At 22.5% G+C, this 25,292-nt stretch overlaps 14 protein-coding genes across 14 annotated transcripts; 8 read left to right on the forward strand and 6 right to left on the reverse strand.

Moving 5' to 3' along the window:
• Positions 1-423: 423 nt before the first annotated feature.
• On the forward strand, positions 424-2,637 carry cand_002010 (AP-2 complex beta subunit protein; the record flags this gene model as incomplete). The annotated part of the gene is made up of 1 exon (XM_067210449.1): positions 424-2,637. One exon carries the CDS (start codon positions 424-426, stop codon positions 2,635-2,637), a length of 2,214 nt encoding a protein of 737 aa, XP_067068279.1.
• A 324-nt stretch (positions 2,638-2,961) lies between these two features.
• cand_002020 (uncharacterized protein) lies at positions 2,962-3,765 on the reverse strand (the record flags this gene model as incomplete). The annotated part of the gene is made up of 1 exon (XM_067210450.1): positions 2,962-3,765. One exon carries the CDS (start codon positions 3,763-3,765, stop codon positions 2,962-2,964), a length of 804 nt encoding a protein of 267 aa, XP_067068280.1.
• Positions 3,766-4,364: 599 nt separating this feature from the next.
• cand_002030 (zinc C3HC4 type domain-containing protein) lies at positions 4,365-5,270 on the forward strand (the record flags this gene model as incomplete). Its single annotated transcript, XM_067210451.1, has 1 exon — positions 4,365-5,270. The coding sequence occupies one exon, from the start codon at positions 4,365-4,367 to the stop codon at positions 5,268-5,270; it is 906 nt and encodes a 301-aa protein (XP_067068281.1).
• Positions 5,271-5,311: 41 nt separating this feature from the next.
• cand_002040 (uncharacterized protein) lies at positions 5,312-7,654 on the reverse strand (the record flags this gene model as incomplete). The annotated part of the gene is made up of 1 exon (XM_067210452.1): positions 5,312-7,654. One exon carries the CDS (start codon positions 7,652-7,654, stop codon positions 5,312-5,314), a length of 2,343 nt encoding a protein of 780 aa, XP_067068282.1.
• Positions 7,655-8,180: 526 nt separating this feature from the next.
• On the forward strand, positions 8,181-9,971 carry cand_002050 (uncharacterized protein; the record flags this gene model as incomplete). The annotated part of the gene is made up of 1 exon (XM_067210453.1): positions 8,181-9,971. The coding sequence occupies one exon, from the start codon at positions 8,181-8,183 to the stop codon at positions 9,969-9,971; it is 1,791 nt and encodes a 596-aa protein (XP_067068283.1).
• Positions 9,972-10,253: 282 nt separating this feature from the next.
• cand_002060 (diacylglycerol kinase catalytic domain-containing family protein) lies at positions 10,254-11,780 on the forward strand (the record flags this gene model as incomplete). The annotated part of the gene is made up of 1 exon (XM_067210454.1): positions 10,254-11,780. One exon carries the CDS (start codon positions 10,254-10,256, stop codon positions 11,778-11,780), a length of 1,527 nt encoding a protein of 508 aa, XP_067068284.1.
• An 88-nt stretch (positions 11,781-11,868) lies between these two features.
• Positions 11,869-14,181, reverse strand: cand_002070 (uncharacterized protein; the record flags this gene model as incomplete). Its single annotated transcript, XM_067210455.1, has 1 exon — positions 11,869-14,181. The coding sequence occupies one exon, from the start codon at positions 14,179-14,181 to the stop codon at positions 11,869-11,871; it is 2,313 nt and encodes a 770-aa protein (XP_067068285.1).
• A 434-nt stretch (positions 14,182-14,615) lies between these two features.
• Positions 14,616-16,211, reverse strand: cand_002080 (zinc C3HC4 type domain-containing protein; the record flags this gene model as incomplete). Its single annotated transcript, XM_067210456.1, has 1 exon — positions 14,616-16,211. One exon carries the CDS (start codon positions 16,209-16,211, stop codon positions 14,616-14,618), a length of 1,596 nt encoding a protein of 531 aa, XP_067068286.1.
• A 325-nt stretch (positions 16,212-16,536) lies between these two features.
• cand_002090 (uncharacterized protein) lies at positions 16,537-18,999 on the forward strand (the record flags this gene model as incomplete). Its single annotated transcript, XM_067210457.1, has 1 exon — positions 16,537-18,999. One exon carries the CDS (start codon positions 16,537-16,539, stop codon positions 18,997-18,999), a length of 2,463 nt encoding a protein of 820 aa, XP_067068287.1.
• Positions 19,000-19,369: 370 nt separating this feature from the next.
• cand_002100 (uncharacterized protein) lies at positions 19,370-20,026 on the forward strand (the record flags this gene model as incomplete). Its single annotated transcript, XM_067210458.1, has 1 exon — positions 19,370-20,026. The coding sequence occupies one exon, from the start codon at positions 19,370-19,372 to the stop codon at positions 20,024-20,026; it is 657 nt and encodes a 218-aa protein (XP_067068288.1).
• Positions 20,027-20,194: 168 nt separating this feature from the next.
• On the reverse strand, positions 20,195-20,854 carry cand_002110 (uncharacterized protein; the record flags this gene model as incomplete). The annotated part of the gene is made up of 1 exon (XM_067210459.1): positions 20,195-20,854. The coding sequence occupies one exon, from the start codon at positions 20,852-20,854 to the stop codon at positions 20,195-20,197; it is 660 nt and encodes a 219-aa protein (XP_067068289.1).
• A 900-nt stretch (positions 20,855-21,754) lies between these two features.
• Positions 21,755-22,561, forward strand: cand_002120 (uncharacterized protein; the record flags this gene model as incomplete). Its single annotated transcript, XM_067210460.1, has 1 exon — positions 21,755-22,561. One exon carries the CDS (start codon positions 21,755-21,757, stop codon positions 22,559-22,561), a length of 807 nt encoding a protein of 268 aa, XP_067068290.1.
• Positions 22,562-23,416: 855 nt separating this feature from the next.
• On the forward strand, positions 23,417-24,121 carry cand_002130 (uncharacterized protein; the record flags this gene model as incomplete). The annotated part of the gene is made up of 1 exon (XM_067210461.1): positions 23,417-24,121. One exon carries the CDS (start codon positions 23,417-23,419, stop codon positions 24,119-24,121), a length of 705 nt encoding a protein of 234 aa, XP_067068291.1.
• A 211-nt stretch (positions 24,122-24,332) lies between these two features.
• Positions 24,333-25,196, reverse strand: cand_002140 (uncharacterized protein; the record flags this gene model as incomplete). The annotated part of the gene is made up of 1 exon (XM_067210462.1): positions 24,333-25,196. The coding sequence occupies one exon, from the start codon at positions 25,194-25,196 to the stop codon at positions 24,333-24,335; it is 864 nt and encodes a 287-aa protein (XP_067068292.1).
• Positions 25,197-25,292: the final 96 nt, after the last annotated feature.

Consider the following 25,292-nt stretch of genomic DNA (forward strand, 5'->3'; position numbering starts at 1 on the left):
CCTACAAGTTGTAATAAATAGCTAAACTAGCTTTTTACTTAATAGTCCTATAATGATTGATTATTAATGATATATATGAGAATTTTCTACATAGTAGACATTTTGTACACTCTTGGTATTTTAAATGTAGGATAACCTATTGTAGAAAATTACAAATGTGTGCACACAATTTGCCGCTTTTAACAAGGCGGTTATAGGGGGGTTAGTTACCGAGTTTTGCAAATTTAGTACTCTTAGAAAATCAATTTGCAACTTTCATTCTCCTGAGTTGTCAATACTACTATTATAAAGCTGGTGGTTGCTTTTGAAATTATAAAATAAATATTCCAAACATATAAAGATATAGAATATAGACTAAGATTGGGATAGTGTATTTGTACTAGAAGAAGTTGTTTATAGATTTAATCAATTATAATTCATATAATGAGTGATCGCCGCTACTTTCAGAGTACAAAACGTGGTGAAATCCAAGAATTGAAAGATGAACTACATTCAGCCAATAAGGATAGGAAAAAAGAAGCAGTAAAAAAGGTAATAGCTGCAATGACTATAGGTAAAGATGTATCATCTTTATTTCCAGATGTAGTCAATTGTATGCAAACTGGTTGTATTGAACTAAAAAAATTAGTGTATTTATATGTCATTAATTATGCAAAAGTTCAACCAAAATTGGCTATTTTAGCCGTTAATACATTTTTCAAAGATTCTATGGATCCTAATCCATTAATTAGATCACTTGCAATAAGAACAATGGGGTATATTCGTTTAGAACAAATTACGGAATACTTAGTAGAACCACTTAGAAGATGTTGTAATGATCAAGATCCTTATGTCAGAAAAACAGCTGCAATTTGTATAGCTAAATTATATGATATATCTCCAAGCTTAATGGAAGAACAAGGCTTTTTTTGCTTATTGAAAGAAATGTTAGCTGATCAAAATGCAATGGTTGTAGCTAACACAGTTTCTAGTCTATTAGAAATTCATGAAATGTATACAATTAAAAATAGACCAAGTCCAAAATTTGGATATTATGAAGATAATGAAGAATTAGAAGATCTGGATATAGTTGATCAATCAGCAAAAAATTTATGTCAACTATTACTTAATGAAATTGAAAAAAAACAAATTTTAATAGCATTAAATGAATGTACAGAATGGGGACAAATTTATATTTTAGATATGATATCAGAATGGCAAGTGAACTCTGAAGAAGAAAGTAAATCAATATTAGAAAGAATAACATCAAGATTATCACATGTAAATCCAGCTGTAGTATTAGCAGCAATAAGAGCTGTTTTAAAGCTTATATCTAATATTAATAAGAAGGATGAAATAATTATAAATACAATGAAGAAATTAAAACCTCCATTAATAACATTATTAACAACTTCACTACCAGAAGTTCAATATGTTATATTAAGAAATGTTCAACTTATAGTTCAATTTAATCCATGCTTTTTACAATCAGAATATAGAGTCTTTTATTGTAAATATAATGATCCAATTTATATAAAAATAGAAAAATTAAATATTTTATTTAGATTAGCAAACATACAAGACTCTACTGATTTACTTGCTGAATTAAAGGAATATAGTACAGATACAGATATAGATTTTGCAAGAAATTCAATTAGAGTTATTGGACGTTTAGCTATCAAAATTCAAGAAATATCTAAAGATTGTATTGACTTACTAATTGAATTAATAACTGAAAATTGTCAGGATCATATAATACAAGAGAGTATTATTTCATTTAGAGATATACTTAGATGTTATCCTAACTTATTTAATCAAATTATTTCTTCAATTTGGGATATATCTGAAAGAATTATAGAATATGAATCAAGGGCTGCTTTTGTATGGATAATAGGTGAATTTTATGAATATATTGAAGCTAAATTTAAAGAAAATTCTCTAAATAATTCTCAATCAATTTATATTGAAGATTATCTCCAAAATTTTGTTGATGTATTTCTAGAAGAAAATTTAACTGTTCAATTACAAATAATTACTTGTATTGTTAAATGCTTTTTAAAAAGTCCCCTTAAATATCAACAACTTGTTACAGATATTCTTAAAATAGCTACTACTCAAATAGAAAATCCTGATATAAGAGATAAAGCCTATATTTATTGGCGTTTGTTATCTTCAAATCCTGAAAATACAAGGAGAGTAATATTATCTCATAAACCAACAATTACTACTCAATCTTTTGATCTTGAACCTTATTTATTGAAGGAATTGTTGGGTCAAATTGGATTAACTTCATCTGTATATCATAAAATACCAAGTTTATTTGTTAGTGCTAAAATTACACAATCTATAAAAAATAATATATCTTCTGAAGATATAGATGATTTTGGAGATAATGATTTAAATATAAATAATAACAAAGTAAATTCAAATTTAGAAATTCTCAATTTAGATTCTTGTGAAAATAATAACTCTAAAGAATCAATTACTCAATACCAAGATAGAAATTCTAATCATATTGGAAATAATATAACGGAATTACTAGACTTAGAAACTACTATAAATACACCAATTCAGAAGTCTAATATTAATACAACATCTAATTCAATTAAAGAAAACAATGAAGTTACTAATAATACAGTAGATTTATTATCACTTTGATCATATTGGTAAAATCAAAAATAAAAAATTCAAATTTCTACATCAAATAAATAAATATTTTAAATATATATATATATATTTATCTTAATATATAATGAAATCTAAATTATTAGTATATTTTTAACTTTTCTGAATATAATAAATTTTATATTCAAATAATCATATATTAAAGGTATAGATATATTTTATTTATTATAGATGGCTTAGTTTCTTCTTTTCTCCTTTTTTCTAAAAAATTAGCTATTGCAAATATTATAATTAATTTAATTGGACTTCTATTATCCTTAAATATATTCTTAATTTCTTTATTCTAATATATCTTAACTATGGTAATTTAAATTTGTCTTTATTATTTAAATGGTCTTCTAAACCTAAATTCCTTATAAATTCTTGGATATCAAGATTTGTTATTATTGTTGTATTATTACTATTCTTTCCAATCTTTTTGTGTAAAAATTCAAGAAATTTATCAGCAAATTGTCTATATCCAAGAGCTAAGCTAATCTTTTTTTCATGGGGTAATAGATTAAATAGGTTCATTAAATTATTACTTTCACTGGAGTTATCACCATTAGAATCTACATATTGATCTTCTGCTTTTAAAATCTCTTCAAGAGATATTTCAATATCTTCTATTTTAGAATCCCTAAACTCTTCATCCTCTTCAATATCTATTTTTTTTCTTAATTCTTGATTATCTGACTCGCGAAGAAATCTTAATGAAATATTTTCATAGTCTATATGTTTAATTCTTTCATTATTTTCAAATATTACTTTACATTTATCAGATTTAAAACCTTTAATTTCATCATATTCTAAGTACCAAATTCTTCTTCCTTTAGAATCTCTCTCAATATTATCATTAAAGCATACTTTACAAGGCCACCAAAATACATCTTCATCAACATCATCCTCATTGCCACTTGATTTATTAGATTCAATACTTATAATCCATCTAACGAATAATTTTTCACCAATTGAAACTTTAGCAGATGTCCATAATAATGCAATATCACAAGCATCTCTAATACTCAGAGTTTCATTATTTTTATTTCCATCTTCTAATTTCTGTATCTTAAGTCCAGAATTTGAATTATTGTCATCTATTATATCATTTAATCTTTTCATTATTTATTAGTAATATAATTTCAACCTTCCAAAATATCTGACTAGAGTAATGGTACATAAACAAATATCTATATTAATTTTTTTTTACTTGCAGAGATATAGAAAAATATATTTCTAAAGTATAAATTTACTAGTATTATATGTTGGTAAGAAAAATTAAACCCCCACAGAAATAATATAAGAAAAAGCGCAAATAAGGTATAACTATAAGCAAATTTCTTAATTCCAATATACTGATACCATAAATATTTAATAGATTTCTTGAAATCAATCCTATATTGGATTTTTAGAAACAATATAGAAGTTAACTATTTAAGCTCTATAAATATAAAAAAAAAAATGTCATATCTCTTCAAATAATATAATTAAAAAAAATAACTACGATATATTCCTATTACATAGAAGTTTTTATCTCATAATATCTTTAATATATTATTTATTACTTAAAATCCCCTTTCTTATTATAAAAAAAAAAAAAAAAAAATTTTAGGGTTTTTATCCATGACTGGTACTCAGGATAATTAGCGCCAAAAAAATAGATGTATTCTAAGTTTTCTAATAGAAGTATATTGAGATGCAAATTTAAGACTTTCTCAGCTATGCAGAGTAATAATCATTTCACATATACAACAGATGGTATAGACCCTTCAGCAAGGGCTTATTGGAGAGAAAGTTTGGGATATAATAGAACTATTGATAATAGTAGGACTAGGCGAAGAGATGCAATGGAAACTACAAATTATAACTATAGAGATAATACAAATAGAAATAGAACAATAATTGAAAGGAATATTGTCAATACATCTTCTTATAATAATATAAATAATCCAGGTAATATTGGTTCTAGATATAGTTTTTCTTCGAATAATAATGTAGAACAAAATAACATTCAGAATAATAATACATCAAATAACTCAATATATAATACTAGAAACTTTAATAGAATAATGGACCAATTTGATATAATACATGATGCAGTGATTCAAACTACATCTAATACAGCTTTAAATAGTTCACTTACAGGTTTACTTGAAAATGTAATATCACCAACTAATATAAATTCAATCTTCAACAATTATATGGGAGATTTACCAAATATAAATAATCGAATATTAGGAAACTCCATAAATTTAAATAATAATGTTCCATTATTTGAGGAATTTACTAGACAAAGACAAAGAATTAATCATGAACCATTCCAAGTATTAGTAGAAGTTAGTGAATTTATTAATATAAATCCTGAATCTGAAGAACCAAAACATTATGTACCTAAAAATATTATAGATAATTTACCAGTATCAAAATTTGATATTAAAAAATCTGGTAATTTAGAAGAAGATAAGAAACAATGTTTAATATGTTTAGAAGATTTTCAACAGAATCAAGAAATACTTTGGTTACCTTGTACACATTGTTTTTGTAAGAATTGTATATCTCGTTGGCTTGAAGGAAGTACAACATGTCCTATTTGTAAGGGTGATATCTTAGAACATTTTAAACATTAATAATAATTATTTATAAATATTAGTTAATATAATTACTTTAATTATGTTGTAAGTCCTGGAATTGTATATGGTATTGATTTTAAAAGTATTTGTTTTAATTGAGTAGATTCAATTAATAGATATATCCAAATACCCAATTCTGAATATTGACTATAACTATTTACATTATTTGAATGATTATAATTAATATCTTTAAATACTTTAATAATTCTACATTCCACAAATTTTTTAATAATTGATCTTAAATAATGAAATGTTAATAAGGAGTCTTCACAAATTTCTGTTAAAGATAGTATAGTTTTAAGTCTAAGTTCTAAACGTTCTAAAGATATTAGATGACAATTTAGATTAGAATTTGAGGAATTATCCTTATTATTATATTCAATTTCAAGATAAATGGCTGCAAGGAACATTCTAGGAATAATTGGAAGAGATTCTATAAAATTATAGATTGGATTTACTAATAATACTTCTTTACAAGCTTGTTGAACATGATTAATAGTTACTTTTTCTTCATTTATATTATTACTAGATAGATCATTTTTAGATTTTTTATATTCTGTAACAGATATTTCCCAAGCTCTTTGAAGAATTTGTAAGGCTCTACGTACATCTGAAGATTGTTGAGCTACTTTTCTAGCACAAAACTCTAATGCTTTAGGACAAAATAAGTTTGATATATTTTGTTTGAATTTATCATAAGATATATTTGAAGATTCAAGACGATTTAATAAAATCGTTACCATTTCTTCAACAGTAAATGGTTTAAAATTTATTCTTGCATATCCACATCTAGATGTACACCTAGGTATTAATCTTTCAGGTAAATCCATTGTATTAGCAATAGCAATTATTATAACCTTAGTATTTTTTTGAAATGGCCAATCAATAAGATTATATAATAATGGAGAAGTTTTATAATCTGATAATAGGCTTGAACAACCATTTTTTTGTAACCAATCAATTTCATCTATTACTATTATTGTAACTGGGCTATTATTTGATTTAAAAAATTGATCTAAAGAAGTATAGCAAGAATCTTTAGTAGGAGCCCAATTATTACAACTATAAAGTTGTTGTAATATACTTATATATAAGTGATCAGGATTACTTAAGTATAACACATTAATATAACACCATATAAAAGAATGTTTTTGAATTATTTTCTTATTATTTGAATATAATAATTTTTGTTTTTCTTCATAATCTAACATATTTAAAACATTTAACACTGTTGCTGTCTTTCCTGTACCTGGTAATCCTGCAATAAATAATACACCACCACCTTTTGCCATAATAGAAGATTTAAGATATTTTGTAATTTCATCATGTTGAGATTTTCTACATGGTAAAATTTCTTGAGGTTTTTTGGACCAATGTAAATTATCAATACCAACTTTATTATAAAATTCTAAATCATTATATTTTATTTGAGAATCCCTTAATTTAAAATAATTAATATAGTAACTATAATAATGACTACATTTCATTAAAAAAAAAGGTAAATATCTATTAGGATCTATTGGGATTATTGTTCCACTAGATGTCATTAAAATATAAATAGATATATAATTATCATAAACCTCAATAGATGATGGGAGGATATCTTCATTAAAATCTCTAATATAATCAATTAGTAAATCATCATGATATTTTAATATATTTAAAACTTTTTTCCCATTATTATTTTTATTTTTAACTTTTTTTTTTAAATTTAAACATTGTGGACCTGAATAAATATTAATTCTATCATTAGCCCAATCTAAATATTGTTCTTTATTATTCCATACTCTTATCATTCTTTTTATTACATTAGCATCAAAAATTTCACACTTATCACTTTCAATATATTCTTCTTCATATTGAAATAAATCATGAGGCCATTTAGACTTATCAATTATATTTTCAAATTCTAATATATCATACTCTGAATAAAGCCATCTAACTTCTACCCCTATTAAATCTATATTTGGATCATATAAAAAAGACATTAATTGAGCTGGTCTTTCTTTACCATCTGTTAAATTTATCATTACATAATCACCAATTGTAAATATATTTATACATGTTTCATCCTCAATAAAATAATACAAATACAAGTGATACCCTTGAGGTGTTATTATAGGAGATGGTAATAACTTTGGAAATAATAGATCATTATCTAGATCTATTTTCCTGTGTTTTCTTCTTGTTTTAGAGTTATTAGAAAAACAGTCTAATTTTAAATCCTTATTTATATAATGTGAATTACAAACACAACGTCTTAAACCATCCTGTTTAGAAAATTTGTCACCTGAACAATCATCCTTTAATAGTATACCACCCAAATCCTTTAATTCATAATTTAATTTTAGTTTAAATTTGTTAAATTTACCATTATTCATATTCTAATATAACCAGTAACTTAACATTATCTATATACTAATCATGTGGGGACTTTTATTAGAACCGCCGGCTCCTTTATTTAAAATTATAATATCTTACAAAAGTTAAAACTTTTAATATATTTTTATTAAACCAGAATCTATCTTATAAATGAAATATTAAACAATAATATTATAATCTAATTTATATTTATTTAAGAGTAATAATCTTTTTATCCTATCTTAATATATTTAAAAAAAAAAAAAAAATCATTAAATTTTTTTTTATCTTATTTAAACTAAACAGTTAATTTAAATATTTGTTAAATTAATTTTTTTTTATTTAAAATAGTATAGTATAATAGATACTTATTTATTTTGTTAATATTTTATAAGATCTTAAAATATAAAATTATTCCCTATAGCGCCTGATTGGTGCCGCTATTTGTGTGAGGAAATAGTATATAGGTGCACTATACTGCATTGGGACGATTACTTATATGTACTAAAAAAAAAATTAACTATTTAGAAAAATTGAATACCTAATATGGTTATTAGAAATGAAAATAATCCAAAGAGAACACTAGAATCATGTTTTGAATGGCTTGAAACATTTAAAGCTATAGAACATGGTGATATAATATGTACTAGTATATATGATGTACTTATTCCTACTAACTTACTTATTTTTATTCAAGAACTATCTCCGATGTTTTTTGCCGATTTTTTATTAACTGATGAACATATTGAGAGTAGAGCTAAGGGTTTACATTTTATAATGGATGGAATTAATGATTATTTAGATGGGCGATTTCATGAAGAAATAGATGCACTAGATTATGATTTAATAGTATCTACAATAGAAGATAGAGATCAATCTAAATTATCAGCTTTAAACGAAGCCTGTAAATTATTTGGTTTTATAGTTGTATTTGCAGTAGAAAGTGAAAATCATGAAGAAGTAATTAATAACATGATGAATTTAAGTGAAGCTACTCAGATTGAAATGCAATATATAATTCAAATAACAGGTCATTTTGGTGGAAATGAAGAAGGAAGTATATTAGATGAAACTGATAATGGAAATAAATATGAGGCAAAAAATCATACAAATTCACTATTACAATCTAGAAATTCACAAGGAATATCCCATACAGAGGATCTTGAAAATAGAATAGAATTATTAGAACATGAACTAAAAGAAGAAAAAGCAGCAAGACAACAAGCTGAAGAAAATGCAAAAAAAGTAGCAGCTAGACCTATAAATGTTTTAGAAGAAACTGAAAAATTGGAAAATGAGATTTGGTCATTACAAAATGAAAAGGATCAGTTAATTAAAGATAAAAGAGATTTAGAAGTTAAATATCGTAATGATATAAAAAATTTACAAAATGAACTGGAAATGTATAAAAATGAGGCTGGTAAAGTTACTAGTTTAGAACAACAAGTTAAAAAGTGGAAAGATAAAGCAGATAGTTTATTAGATGTTAAAAAACAAAATGAGAAACTTACAAAGCAATTAGAAGATATGGGAGATAAATGTGAAGATGATATAGATACTGAAGGTATAGGAGGTGGAGTAAAAAAAATATTACAAACTTATAAAGATAGAATAAATTATTTAGAAAATCAAATTAATAGATTAAATCAAGATAAAGAAGATTTACAAGTACTTAATAATAGTTTAAAACAACAAGGTGATCAAATACAAAAAGATGTACAAATAAAAACTGGGCAAATTCAAATATTAAGGAAAACTTTAGAAGATGCAGGAATACCTATAGCAGCTGATATTGAAGAAATAGATACAACAGGAAGTGATTTCGTTCCTGGTACAACAAATTTTTATATTGCACAGATAAGTATTTTGAAAGATCAATTAAATACACAAAAAGAATTATTACAAAGTGAGCAAAAACGTCTTAAATTATTAGAATCTCAAGGGGTAGATTCGACTGTAGTTGCAACACTCAAACAACAAATTATGATTAGGGAACAAGAAGCTGAATTATATCAATCTGCTAAGTTAGATATTGAAAAAAGATCGCAAATAGAATTAAGATTATTATCTACTTGTTTACATGAAATGGCTCTAAAATATCACCAATGTAAATCAATAGTTATACAATTAGATGAGGAATTATCAGCATTAAAAAGTAAATATCAAACTTCTAACAAATATAATAATAATAATACAGAATATAATAATAATAATAATAATAATAATAATAATAATAATAATAATAATAATAGTGATCTACAATCAAATTCTGTGGTAGAAAATTATTCTGATTCTGAAGTAGAAACCAAATCTGAAAAGAATAATTATATTAATTAGATCTCTTAACAAAAATATATAAATAATTTGATATATATATATATATATATAGTATAGTTTAGGATTCTTCTTTTAATATATCTTTTTTTATTTTTTAGAAATAATATATTTAAATAATTTAATGTAATTATAATAAGGTAATTAATTAGGGGTTCTAAAAGGGATCTGTAAAGGATAATTTCTGTATGTCCACACACTTTGCACACATTATGTGACGGTCACTTTTTTTATATATTTAATAATTGGGGGAAAACCTGAATAATATTAAAATATATATAAACGATGACTCAAATAGATTTCCCATCAAAAAGTAGTGATGAAATTAATTCAAATTATTATTGTTATTCAATCTTTTTATTTGTAAATCCAACATCTGGAGGTAACAAAGCTAGTATATTTACAAAAGCTGGAATGGAAATGTTTAAAATATCTGATCCTGTATCAGCATCTGTCTATATATATGATATTAGAGATGGAAAAAAGGGTAATAAACCTGGATTTCTAGAAGTAAAAAAGATTACTGAGAAATCAGATAGGAATATGCCTGTGTATATAATAGCTGCTGGAGGGGATGGTACTGTTATGTGGTGTGTAAATGAACTTGAAGCGACAGGAATAAATTTTGAATATGTGGTAATTGGTGTAATTCCTTTTGGAACAGGTAATGATTTTTCTAGGGCTTTAAATTGGACAACAATATTAGATAATCCTTTTGATAATGGACTAGCAAGATTTAGAAGTATGATACAGGGATGGGTTGAAGCAAAAATTTCAGAACATGATATTTGGACAATAACTGCTACAGTAGATGATTATGGAAATTTTTATAAAATTGATTCATCTTCTAGAAAAAAAAAGGTTGTTAGTATCAATAATAATAATAATAATAATCAATATAAAGATAATGAAATAAATAGAAATAATACATTAAATATTGATATTCCAAAAACTCCTAATATAGCAAAAAAATTAACATTTCATATGTCCAATTATTTTAGTGTTGGTATTGAATCAAGAATTGGTATTGGATTTGATATTAATAGAACAAAGAATGCCTCTTTAAATAAATTTAGATATGGAATTGAAGGTATAAAAAGTACATTGAGAAGAACAACTGCAGTATATGATTTAATTGATAAATGTACAGTAGTAGTTGATAATAATGAAACAAATAATAAAAATTCAAACAATTTAGGAAATAGCCCTAATAAGGAAAAGATAATCTTTGTAACAGATAAGACAAAAAAATATAGTAAGAATATTTGTTCTTGTATAAATTCTAGTATAGATAATATTTCAACTAATCAAGAAATTGAAGAATTTCCATTGACACCATTATCATCTATAATTGTTGAAGATTTACCTATACTGTTACCTTGCACCTCCCTTATATTTATTAACATCCCTTCTTTTGCATCTGGAAATGACATTTGGAAATATTGTAAAGGAAATTGTGGAATAAAATGTAAATGGAAAAGTGAAGAAATTGAATCTATGTTAATAAGTAAACAAAAAATGGGTGATGGAATGATTGAATGTGTATCTTTTCCATCAGCTGTTTCAATTGGATTAGAAATGGCTATTAAAGGTAATGGTAGACGAGTTTTCCAAGGAAAAGGTCCTATTAAGCTTTATTTTAGACAGAAAAATTTCCATTCAACTTGTAGAAAAGTATATTTCCAAGTAGATGGTGAATATGTAATTGCTTATTATCCATTATGTTTTGAAATATGTTATAAAAGAAAAATAAGGGTTTTACTTGGAAATTTAGAGAAATCTTCAAATACTTTAAGTATTTTCAAACATTAATAATAATAATAATAATAATAATAATTTAATAGGGAATAAGGAACAGGAAATTTATAAAGATATATAATAATCTGGAATTATTTATAAATTAGAAACTAGGAAAAAGATATCCTATAACTTTTGAAATTTGAGGATCTAAAGTATTATTAATTGTATCTTTTAAAGTATCCTTTGAATTTAATATTCCAGGTGTATATGCTATATCTTCATCAAGTGTTTCCATTGAATAAGAAGTATGTAAAATATTCATAGTAACTGATAAATATGATTGATCTTTATCTTTATTAAAATAATTCATATCTTCTTTATAATTCAAATTTATATCAAATATAGGATTATCAATATTATTTATAACTCCAGCTTCTGAATTTATATTAAGTCTATTTCTAACAAATTCATAAAATTCAATATCATCTAATATCCTTTTATAAAATGGTGAACTTTCAAAATTCCTAATAATTCTCATTAAATTATTAAAAAGACATTTACCAATTTGTTTTGCAATAAATGATGGTACTGCTTTAGGAACAAATAATGATATTGGGATCAATGATTTAGATATAAATGAAATTCTTGTTTTTAAATTATTACCTTCAAATGGTTGAATAACAAAACATAAAGATAATATATCCAATTTTGAAGCATTATTAGGTTGATCTTTTGTCTTAATACCACAAGCAGAATCTGCCTTATCTGGAAATGATATAGCAGTAATAATTACACATGGTTGATTATTAGGTGATCTACATATATCTACTGCTACACAATAAAGTGAACATTGGCAAAGTCCAATAGGCCATGGTAAACTAGATGAATGGCTAATAAGTTGACTATATAAACCAATATATGATATACATTCTGAATTAGTAACAAATGGGGCCCAATGCGAATGAAAATTACTTTCATTAACAAGACTAATCACATTCAAAACATTTGTATCAACTGTAAAGTCACATAAAACTCTAAATTCTGAATTTGAATCTATTGCCCACCACATTCCTATATTTGAATCATCTAATGTATTCCATTCAGGATATTGATTTCCTTTATATAATTCATTATATATATCAGATTCATCATCTGAAATCTCATTAGAATTATTACTTTTATTCTGTAAAAAATGATATTTTTGTTCATTATTATTAGTTTTCGAATATGATTGCCTAATTCTTAATGCAGATATTAATCCTCTATAACTCTCTGAACATTTAAATATTGTAAATCTTAATCTATGAAGGTGCATATCTGTAACTATTTGTCTAATAAAATTTGCCAGTGGATTATTATTACCTAATCCTATACAATTTACTTTAGTTGGAAATTTTATATACTCCAATGCCAAATTTCTATGAGATGAATCAGCAAAACATTTATTATAAATAGATTGACAATTATAAGAAAATATTATACAAGGGAATTCTTCCAATTTATAAAATCTAGAAGATGTATCAAAATTATAATTTGAACTAGATTCCAAATTTAATTCACAAGATCTCTTTTTTTTATTTGATATTTTAGGAAATAATGGATAAGGTTCTAAATATATTTTTGATTTATTAGTATTAGTATTTATATTATTATCAGGAGACTTTTGATTAATATGCCATCTTTTAGAATTATTATGTTGATAATTATTATTAATATTTTTAAATGGTATCCCACTTTGTGTCAACTCAACTAATTCAATCATATTTTTATTATTTGAAATAGAATTTAAATTATTTCTATTCTGAATACGTTTTAAAAATGAATGAGTTCCTTGTTGAGATTGTGTATTATTAGATACTTCATTACATATCTTTTCACCATTATTAATCAATAATTCCATTTCAATTTTAACTTTATATCCAATATATTCTAATTTTTCTAATACTTCTAATAATAAATATGTTAATTTTATAAATAATGAATATGCTTGAATAGATAAATTCTTATTTAAAGAATTATGAATTTCCTTGTATAATAATTCTAATTTATCCAAATTAGGAATTATTTCTAATAAATTCATATCTAAATCATCATAAGATATATTATATTTACAAATATCTGTTGTAGTTAAAATACGACTAGTTGAATTACTTGGTGATATTGATCGAATTATCCTATTATCTGAATTTATTGTCATATGTTCATGTATAATTAAAGATTTATTATCAGATATGGAATTTAATGAGGTATTTGATAATATTTTACTTGGTTCCAATCCAAATGTACAAATATCTAATACATTAGGATCACAATCTAATAGATCATTATCTATATATTCTTTTGATGTCATAAATAGAGTAGAACAAGTTATTGTTGAAGTTAATTCCTTCATTATATAAATACCTAATCCATTTTTAGTTTCTTTATTATATTTATTTCTTAATTTCTCCAAAATTGTATTAAGAAGTTTCATTCTTTAATTGATTTAAGATGACAAAATCTATTAAATAATTAAATTATAAGTCCCATTAGATTCAAAAAAAAAAAAAAAAATACATTATTTAATCTATTAATGGAGATATTAATATAAAGTATCCAATAATAATAATTTCACTCTAGACCTAAAAAAAAAAAGGGAAGGAAAAAGAAAAAAGTGTAAAATAAAAAGAAAATAGAAGAATAAAAAAGAAAAAAAGAAAAAAAAAGAGAAGAGAAAAAATCTAAATCCCTTTAGATTTCAATAATTATATTTCTAATATTTTAAAATATAATAATACATATGTAGCGCCTTAAAAAAAAAAAAAAATAAAAGACACCTTATATTTAGATAACTAATATTATTTAGGAAGTAAAAAAAAAAAAAAAAAGAAAGTTATATCTCACTTTTTTTATTTTCTTAAATATATCCTATTTTATCCTATTTAAAAAAAAATTTGATAATGACTGTACATTCTTAGATATTGGACGTTTTATTACATTCTTCCTATACATGTATGTCCCAATATTAGGAGATTCATTTGTATTTGATGATATTTTAACTCTCCTATTATCTCTATCTAATACTTTTACTCTATTTGTTATATCTGTAGAGTTTTTTTTTGAAATTTCTAATTTCTTATTTTCTTTATTTATAATATTATTTATAATAGTTTCCTTATTTATCCGATCTACTTCTTGGGATATACAATCTAAAGATAATTCATCAAAATCTTCTTTATTACTTTCATTATTATTATTATCCCATAAATTCCCTGTTAAATATTCATTATTCTTTCTTTTTAAAGAAGAAATCTCTAATTGTAATTTATTATATTGTTGTCTACAAAATTTATTAGATTCTTTTAATTGATAACATTTACTCTTTATTTCTCCATACTTAAAACGTAATGTATCATAATGATTTCTTAATTTAATAAATGCTTGAGAAACAACTTTAAGAGATGTAAGCATGTCAGAATTAATATTTTTATTATTACAAGAATTACATATATATTTAATATCCTCTTGTTCAAATGGATTAAATCCAATTAATAAAGATAACTGATAAATACCATCATTAGAATCAATTTGATCTTCATTATTAAAATTTTTTGTATTATTTAGAAATGACACTAAAGTATTTTGAGCTTGTAATTGAGTAAATTCTTTATTCATATCCATATATTTTTGATTAATTTCAGCTAATTCATGAGTTACTCTTGCTAAGTCATCTCTTAAAATTAAATTATTTCTTTCTAAAGATTCTAATGAATCACTTAATAATAAATTTTTTTTATTTGATTCTTCCAATTTTTTTAAAGTATTAGAAAATTCTTCTTTAATTTGTTTATATTCATTATTTAAATCTTGAATTTTGAGATGACAATTTATATTTAAGCATATATTAGTTGATTTATAATTTAAAGAGTCATGATTTAAATCTTTATTTTCAATATATAATATTTTATTATTATCTAATATTAGATTATTATCTTCATTATTATCAACAAATATATTATCAATTGTTAAATTTACAATATCACATAAAGTTAATATAGAACAAGGAACCCTACAAAGTGGGCAAGTCTGTTCTAAATGATGATTACGATTTAAATCTGTTAATCTAGATAAAATATTATTATGATTATCTGAAGTACATCTAGTAAACCACTTTTCTATACATACTTTATGAAAAATATGACCACATACAGTTATTACTGTAAGATTATGTGTTAAATATTCACGACATATTGAGCAATCTGGAATTTTTAATTTATTTATTTTATTTGGATTTTCTATTTGATGAGACTTAAATGTATTGAAATTATCTTCATTTACATTAATTTCATTAGATATAACTGGAATTAAATTTTCAACTAAAGTCCCATTACTGTTAACATTATCATTTATAGAACTACTTGTTATATTTATTTCATTATTTTGAGTTTTTTTAACCTTTCTGTGCCTCTTTCTATTTTTTAAAGATATTTCATCAATATAATCATTATCTAGATGGAAACTCATTTAATTACTAATATTTTTCTTTAGATAAAATCAATAATAATAATGTATATAATACCAAATCCAGGCACACATTATAATATAATCCATTTAATTATTGATACTTTTTTTTTTTTTTTTTAAGAAGAAAAAATAACCTTTAACCTTTATAATTATTGTATAAATAAAAATAACTAGTGTTTTTTTGGCGGTTAAAAATGGCGCAATAATGGGGGTTTTTTTTTTTTCTTAATATAAAATATTACAATTTGAGATTTCTTAAAAACTTATTGAAAGCAAATAAATAAATTATGAATATTTAGAATATTATATAATTATACTATAAATTATGTTAATACGTGGTATATGGTTATTTGGTATAGATAAAGGTGGTGAACTTCAACTTATATTAAGCCGAAAATATGAATCTGTTGAATATAGAATCTCTAGAATTCTAGGTGAATTCTATACCAATTTACCAGTTGATAAGATAATAAAAGATTGGTTTATAACCGAAGTATTATATGAAGAAATAGCACCTTTTACTGCATCAAAAATACCACCTATATTTCAATGTGATATAGCAAATGGTGTGTTTAAATTAAAAGAAACTGAAAGATTAAATAAATCAATAAATAATAATTTAGAAAATGTATTAAATATATCACATGAAAAATTATTATTTTATATGATTAAAGAAGATAATAAAATAATATGGCCATTTATTTATTCATTTAGAAATGGCTATTTTATATTAATATGTATATCTTTAGCCGAAAGTTTTTCTTTAAATAAAACACTTTTAGAAAATTATAAAATATATTGTAAATCTTTAAATATTAATAATAATAAATTGATTATGGATTTTTTTGAAATTAGAAGTTGCATACAATTTCTAGATGATTTATTTGATATTCTAGATTTAGATAAAATTTCAGGTAGAATAACAAGAACAGAAATACTTGAAACATGGAGATTAATGTTTCCATTTGGTCGTCCTATAGTTAATAAGGAGTATTTACAAACTTTGAAAGCAGTAAATCTTTCAATACCTAAAAATATGATAAACTTATTACTTGAAGGTAGTAAGAGTAGTATAAATCATATACCTTGTAAAATAAATGAAAATAAAATAGATAAAATATCTAAGAATAGTAATAATGACATTATTAATACAGAATATAATAATAATAATAATAATAATAACTTAATAACAAAAAATAAACAAACAAATTGGATTCATGGTAATATAAAATTAATTAAAAATTTTAATAATAAAAATAAAATAAATACTATTTCTAATATAAAAAATAATATAGATGAAATAAATGATATAATTGGTGTTTCTAATATAATTAATTTTAATAAGTTATCATCAATAAATGTAACTAAAAAATCTCCAAATTCAATAAATACAAATTTATATACATATTCATTAAAATTAGAAATTTTTGAAAATATATGTTGTTTTATTAAAGATCATCCATTAATTACAAAAATTAATCCTTATTATGGATATAAATCTTCAGATGAAAATATATTGAAAAATTTATCAGATAATGTGAAATCACAATATACAAATTTTGTATTAGGTAAATTTGAATGGTATAGTACATTACCCTCTTCTATAAATATATCTTGTGAAATATTATTACCATGGCAAAAAATATATAATTATAATTATAATGACAATAACATTTCTAATGAATTACAATATAAATATATTGAACCATATATTTTTGTAAATAATAATATAACATGTACTAAAATATCTACAGAATTTATTAATAATAGTGGAAATATTATTAATTCAAATCAAAAAAATTCTAATTCATGTATAATTAATTGTCAATCTTGTAATATTAAACCAATTTCACGTTTTAAATTACAATGGAATTCTAATCAATATAATAATTCTACAATTTGTTATTATTGGTATCCATATCAAAATAAATTACCAATTAAAGGATATTTTTCAATATATCCTGAAACTGAAAAACCTATAAAACAAATAACTCAAGCTCATAATAATTTTAAACCTATATTATTACATACTTTTTTATTTGAATATTGTTTATGTTTTTATCCAAATATTATTTTAGGAATGGAATTTTGTCAAATATCTATACCTTTATTACCTAGTATTATACGTAATAGAAATTTATATAATATACCAAATTTAACTATTAATAACCATACATTAAAATGTACTATGGGTTATTTAAATATATCATCAGATAAAAGATCTATTTTATGGACTATTGATAATCCATCTGAGATCATTGGATCAAAATTAAGAAATGATGATAATTCTATTATTCAAACAAGATTATATGGTAATATTACTATTCGTATATTATATAAATCTAAAACAAAAGATAAAAATTTAAATATAATCAAAAATAATATTATATCATCATATTGTATGAATATAGGAATTAATATTGGAAAACCTTTATATAAAGAAGGATCTTTATATATAGCACCAAATTCATTTGATATTGGAGTACATTCTTTATTTAATTATTCAATGCAAGATATTGATCCTATATGGCTTCTTGAATTACATCCTAGAATTATTAAATTTTTAAAAGGTCTTTCAAAATATCCAAAAAAAGATATTTATTCACAACTAACAGATATAATATTCTCATATTCACTTATAACATTTAGTGTAATTAATCAAGATCATACATTTAATGGTATTAAAATACCACATGAATCAATTACTATTAATCCTAAAGCATTACAATCTGAAAAGATTAATATTATTACTAATGCTGGAAAATATATTATATGGAGGAATTTCTAATTATATTAGATTCAATAATATTAAAGATTATTTTTTATAAATTTAATTAATTAAAAACTTTTCCTTTTTTTCCTATTTATATATTTATTTACTATAATTTCTATTTTTATTTAATTTATATTCATATTATTATATAATTAACATAAAATAAATTTTTAATAATATAAATTAAAAAAATTGAGATTTAAATATTTCAAATTTTAAAGATATTTTAAATCATAAAGTGGCAGTATCGTGGCTATACCGCCCTAATAAGGTACTACCACCAATATGTGGTTCAATATCCTATAGTACTACACTTATATTTCTAATATTATTGAATTTTTAAATTATTTCTATTATTTATTAAATATTTTGTAACTAATTTAAAATGTCAATTTTGAATTTATTATCTACAATTTTAATAGGATCATTAACTTTATATGGTCAGGTATATTCTGAATATGTTACTGGAAATATAGTAGAATCTCAGACAATAACAAAATCATTATATAAAGGATCAATAAATAGTGAAAATTTAATTGAATGTACTGAAGGATTATTAAATTGGTTATTATTTTCAAAGGATATAATATCTAATATATTAGTAAATAATATTGAGGATCCAGAAAAATTCAATTCTATGGTATCATATCTAACAACACAATTTCAGACAGTTAATGAAAGTTTTGAGGTTTGTAAAGATCAATTATCAAGATATGGAATTATTGTACAAAATAAAGTATCATTATCTGATATTATACAACATCATAATAGTACAATAAATGATACAGATAAATTATCTAAAGATCTTACTATAGAGAAATATAATGAATTAATGGAAATTAAAGAACAAATTCATTTAGTTAGAAATAGCTTGGTGAATTTTAATATTGGTAATTATTGTGATGAATGTAAAGTTTTTAGAGCTCAATTAGCACTTATTAATTTAGTACTTAGATGGAATTCAAAAGTTGAGAATGAACTGAAAACAATTCAAACTACTATTGAACCTAAAAAATCTGATGAAGAAACCTCTAAAAATTAGTTCTAGAATTTTATGATATGAAAATATAATATGTAATTTAGGATTTAAATGAAATTATTGTCTTGTAATTATTATTTATTATTTTTCTATAATCTTTATTTTTATTATTACTTAAAAAATAAGATATATATATATATATATATAAGAAAATCAGCTTTAGATATATTACTATATTTCATTATTAGAATTTAGAAACTTCTTCGTCTTTCCATAAGGTTGTTCTACATTACCAATAATATTAATATTCAATGATTTCTTATTTGATAAAGAAATAACTGAACATTTTGATTTCTTTGTTCTTCCTTCAAAATATTGTCTCATTAAAGAATTTGATGATTTATTCTTTCTAAGTTTGGAACTCTCAACCTTAACAAGATTTGTTTTAGATAAACAAAGACTTGATTTTAAGTCACTGTTTGCTAATTTCTTTTCGAATTTCTTTATATTTTCTTCCTGATATCTAAGAAAAAAATTTCTAAAACTTTCATTGGTTCTTCTCATATTTAAAATATTTGGACTACTATTAAATTTTATTCTAACAGCTGTTTCCCATAAACTTTCCCATAATTTACCATTATCTTTTTTAAAAATTGTATCAATACCTGGATTTTTTGTCTCAGCTTGTAATAATTCATAACAAGTACATCCTTGATATATCATATATATCAAATGAATTGATATATCTTTTAAATGTAATCCACTTATTTCATTTCTAATACATCTTATTTTTCTTATACATAATTTAACTAATGATGGAAATTCACGAGATCTATTTACAGATTCTCTAAGTAAACCTGTACAAGATAACCTCGGGTTAATTTTGACCATTTGTAATATTCATTAATCTCCCTTATTTTCTTTTTTTATTTATATTTTAATTAATACTACAAACCTCTTTTTCTCCTAACTTCTCTATTTATAGTTACTAATTTATAGTGTTTATTCCCTAATTTAAAATTGGATTCTAAAAAGTTTAAGTGGAAACCAAGCGCCATAATGTAAAATTATACTTACTGTATTGTTGAGTTATGAGGTATTATCAGATATCCTTATGTTTAAGTTTTAAATTATTTTCTTTCTATTATATTAGCCTTTTAACTTTATTTTATTACTATTTAATAAAAGTATAATATATTTTAATAATATTATAATGTAGTTAAAGAACCTATTATAGTAAAACCCTAATTCGATATTAGCGCCATTTTAAACCGCTCATATATTTATAAGGCGGTTATATATTTTTAATTTTAGATCTCTAATAATATTGTGTCTTATTAAAATATTATCGATCTCCCCAATTTTATTATAAGAGATTAATTAACAAATATTAGTTTTAGTTCTTTATATTAATAACTTAATAGTAATTATTCTAAAAAGTTTCATGAGATCTCTTAATTTATAATCCTATTTATTAACCTTCCAAAAATACAACCAATAATTAATTAATTTAGTGGTAATATAATAGAGATATCCGCTTATTTTCCCAACTATATTATTACATTGGTAACTATTCATCCACTTTTTTCCTTTTTCTTTTTAATATCTAAATAATATTTATTAAAATATTTAGATAATATTAGAATTTATTAAATAAATTCCTTATTTACAATTATTTTCTTGGTAATATCTTATATTGGAATTATTGTTAAAAAGTTACTATAAATTCTCAATTTCCTCTTGAAATCTGATCTAAGTAGTTTTGTTCTTTTAAAGTTAATTTTATAATATATGAATAAATTGATATTATATATCCCTATCTATTTAATATATGCACTATACTTTAATCTGTTATTTGAAGTAAGTATTAACACATATAAATCATCAAGTAATAAAAGTACTGCTCAAATTGCCACAAATATTGGTCATTATGAGCATGGATATGATACTGGTGACAAATATAAACTAATGGAAGCCATTAATAATAGTTTTGATGAACTTGATTCAATATCACCATCTAATGGTTTTTCCAGGTATTCAGCTACTCGTAAACCAAGAAGGATGAAAAATCAACGAAGAAGTAATATTGTAGGACATAAATATAATGAACTAAGAAGATGTCAGCTCAATATTATTAGTTGGTTTCAAATCCTTTTGGAATATATTCATTTCCCTTTCAACTCTCCTTTTTTTCCAAAAGTATTTCATAATGTTTATATTGATAATTTTATGTTATCTCTTAAAGTTTTAAATAGTAATTTGGCATTTTGTGATTATAAAATAAGAAAGCTTAAGGTCAATAAAGATGTTATTTCATTAACACCTCTTCATCTTAATATTGAAGTTGATTCTACATCAATATCACGTCCTTTTCAAAGAAGAGAATTTAAGCATTTATTAAAAAGAACAAAAGCAGATATTAAAAATAAAGTTCTTGCTTTAAAAGCAATCAGGGTGAACATTTCTAAACATCTCAACTCCTCACATTGTTCAGAATGTCTTTATAAAAGTAGTATAAATACATTATTGAATATTATATCAAATTTATTAAGGATCTATGATATTATGGACTCAAACTCCAAGTCAAAATTATTGTAAATAGATATTTTCATTAGAATCAGATTAATATTATAGTTATGTAGTTATCTAATCAAACTATATATTATTCATGTTTATATAATTAATAATTTAATATTAGAAATTTCCAAATATTATCTTTATCTTTAATATGAATAATAAGATATAATTCTGTATTATCAAATATTTATAGCTTGTAATAAGTAGATATTATTATTATTATTATTGTTATTAAGGAAAATTATTTACTAAGTATTTAGAATATATTAATATATAATTGTTAATTAAAAATTTTATTTAATATAGAAAAAAAACTTTATATATCATTAATAAGAATAAAAATTCTAATATATCTAATAATAAATAAATTAAAAGAATAAGGAGAAAAAAAAAAAAATTAATCTCTTAATAACTTTATAATAATATTAAATACTGAATTTTAAATTATATATATAATACTAAAAATAATCTTTTGTATTCCCCTTTTAATACTGAATATAAATTATTTTACTCATACTAAAGTATAAAATATATCTTATATAGGTTATATATATAATACTTGACTTTATAATTAATTATCTTAACTTAGTTTAGAAGAGATATTTGTTACTACCAATATTATCTAATATGCGGGATTTTTCTATATGAATATTATATATAGTTTTATATGGTTTTACTATAATTATATTAATTATTAATTAAATTATTATTGATACTTTATATTTACTAATAATTGGTTATAATATGATTATGATACCGAATATTTTATATACTATTTCTATTTATTTAATATTTGTAAATTATACCTTATTGGGTATAAATAATCTTAATTATAACATTAATAAATCTATTAAAGGATTTACAGTACAAATAATAATGATTGGTGCTTTATCAATAGATACTCCCCCAAGTGTAGAACTTGTTAATAATGATGATGATGAAAATAAAAGTAAATCACCTAGGTCTCTATCAGATCCTACTTCTAATCGTCCAAAAAGAGTAGATCAAAGGATTTCTCAACCTATTAAAACAAACTATAATATATATAAAAGCAGTATTACTGATCTTCTTGAATGTATTGATCATTTACTTGAATTATTGGAAAAACTTATATTAATGTCACAATATCGTCTTTCTCTTGGTATAATCTCTCCTCAAGTATATACATTATTTGTTAATAGTATAGGGAATTCTATAATGAAGATAGAAGATAGTATTCATATATGCACTAAGGAATTAAATGCAAGAAATATCCCATTTGCTAGTCTAACAACACCACAATTATCTATACCTTACATAGAATTACCAACATTTGATAGTATAACTAATGATGGTGATCCTAATCTAATTAGTAGTTCAATTAAAGTATATAGTGGTATTTTGAGTGATATTGAAAAAATTAGAGATGATTGTAGGAGTGAGACGTTAGTAAAATATTCTATTAAGAAATGTATTGAATGTCATTATTCATCTGCAATTTTATCATATATATTATCTATGAAAAGATTAGTGTATGAACTTGATACAGCAGAAATTGATTATCAAGCATTAGTAAATATATTAACTGAAATGAAGGAATAATTATATATGAAGTAGGATTGGATTTTATACTAATTAGTACTTTTAATAAAATTTTCTTAATAGAAATTGTAATATTATTAGAATTCCTTTTTTTTAAAAAAAAAAAAAAAAGATATGGATGATTTAATGAGTATTTATACTAAAAAATGCTAGGTAGTATTCAGAAAGAATGAATACAGTCGTTAAGAAGATAAAAGAATTTTATATTTTTTTAACATAAAGAAAGTTGTAATATATCCTTAGCAAAAGCATCTTGTATAGCTTTATTATTGTACAATAAGATATTTTGGATTTCCGTTTGGAGTTCTTCCTCCGTGATTTCATTTAAATGGTATTTTCTAACGAAGGTAACTAATGATAAATATGAATTTCTAGGTAGTACTTGGCTTATTTTATACCAAATTCCATCTTTATAGATATCTTTACTTACTGGATTTATTTCACAATTATTATAATTTATGTGATTTGATCCTATTGTATGACTTAATAAATTATTGGGTAAATCATTAATATTAGGATTATTCTCAACTTTTTGATTTTCAGAGAATTCTATATTTTCATTTTGTTCAATTAATGATGGTGTTTTATTTGTTTCTTGATCTGGTAATCCAGCAATTGTATTACAAGAACTGTTAATAATGATATCCTTATTATTGATGTATGATATATCTATGATATGATTTGAATTTATCAATTCATAATTTGAATTATTACAGTTTATTTCACATAATTCTAATCGATTCTTTAATTTACAATAATCTTCTCTTATTGACTTTAATTCATTATGTGTATTTAGGATATTTAAGTCTTGTTCTTTACATTTATTTTTTAAATTCTTCAATAAAGAGATTAAATCACTTTTTTCATTGTATAGTGATTCAATCAATCTATTATTAAGTTCTAATTTATTGGTTAATTCATTAATTTTATTATTCTTGATTTCAATTTCAAATTGGAGATTATTTAACTTATCATTATACTCAATTTGTAGATTATTAAAAGCTTCACCAGATAATTTTAATGCTCTTTCTTGAAGAGATAACCAATTATTAGATTCTGTACTTGGATTATTCATAACCCCTATATAACTTGAATAAGAAAAGTTAAAAATTATTTAGTGATCAATGATATTATATGTATATGAATATATATATGTATATATATATATATA

This window comes from Cryptosporidium andersoni (genome assembly GCF_001865355.1).
Source record: "Cryptosporidium andersoni isolate 30847 chromosome Unknown contig_54, whole genome shotgun sequence".
NCBI lineage: Eukaryota > Apicomplexa > Conoidasida > Eucoccidiorida > Cryptosporidiidae > Cryptosporidium > Cryptosporidium andersoni.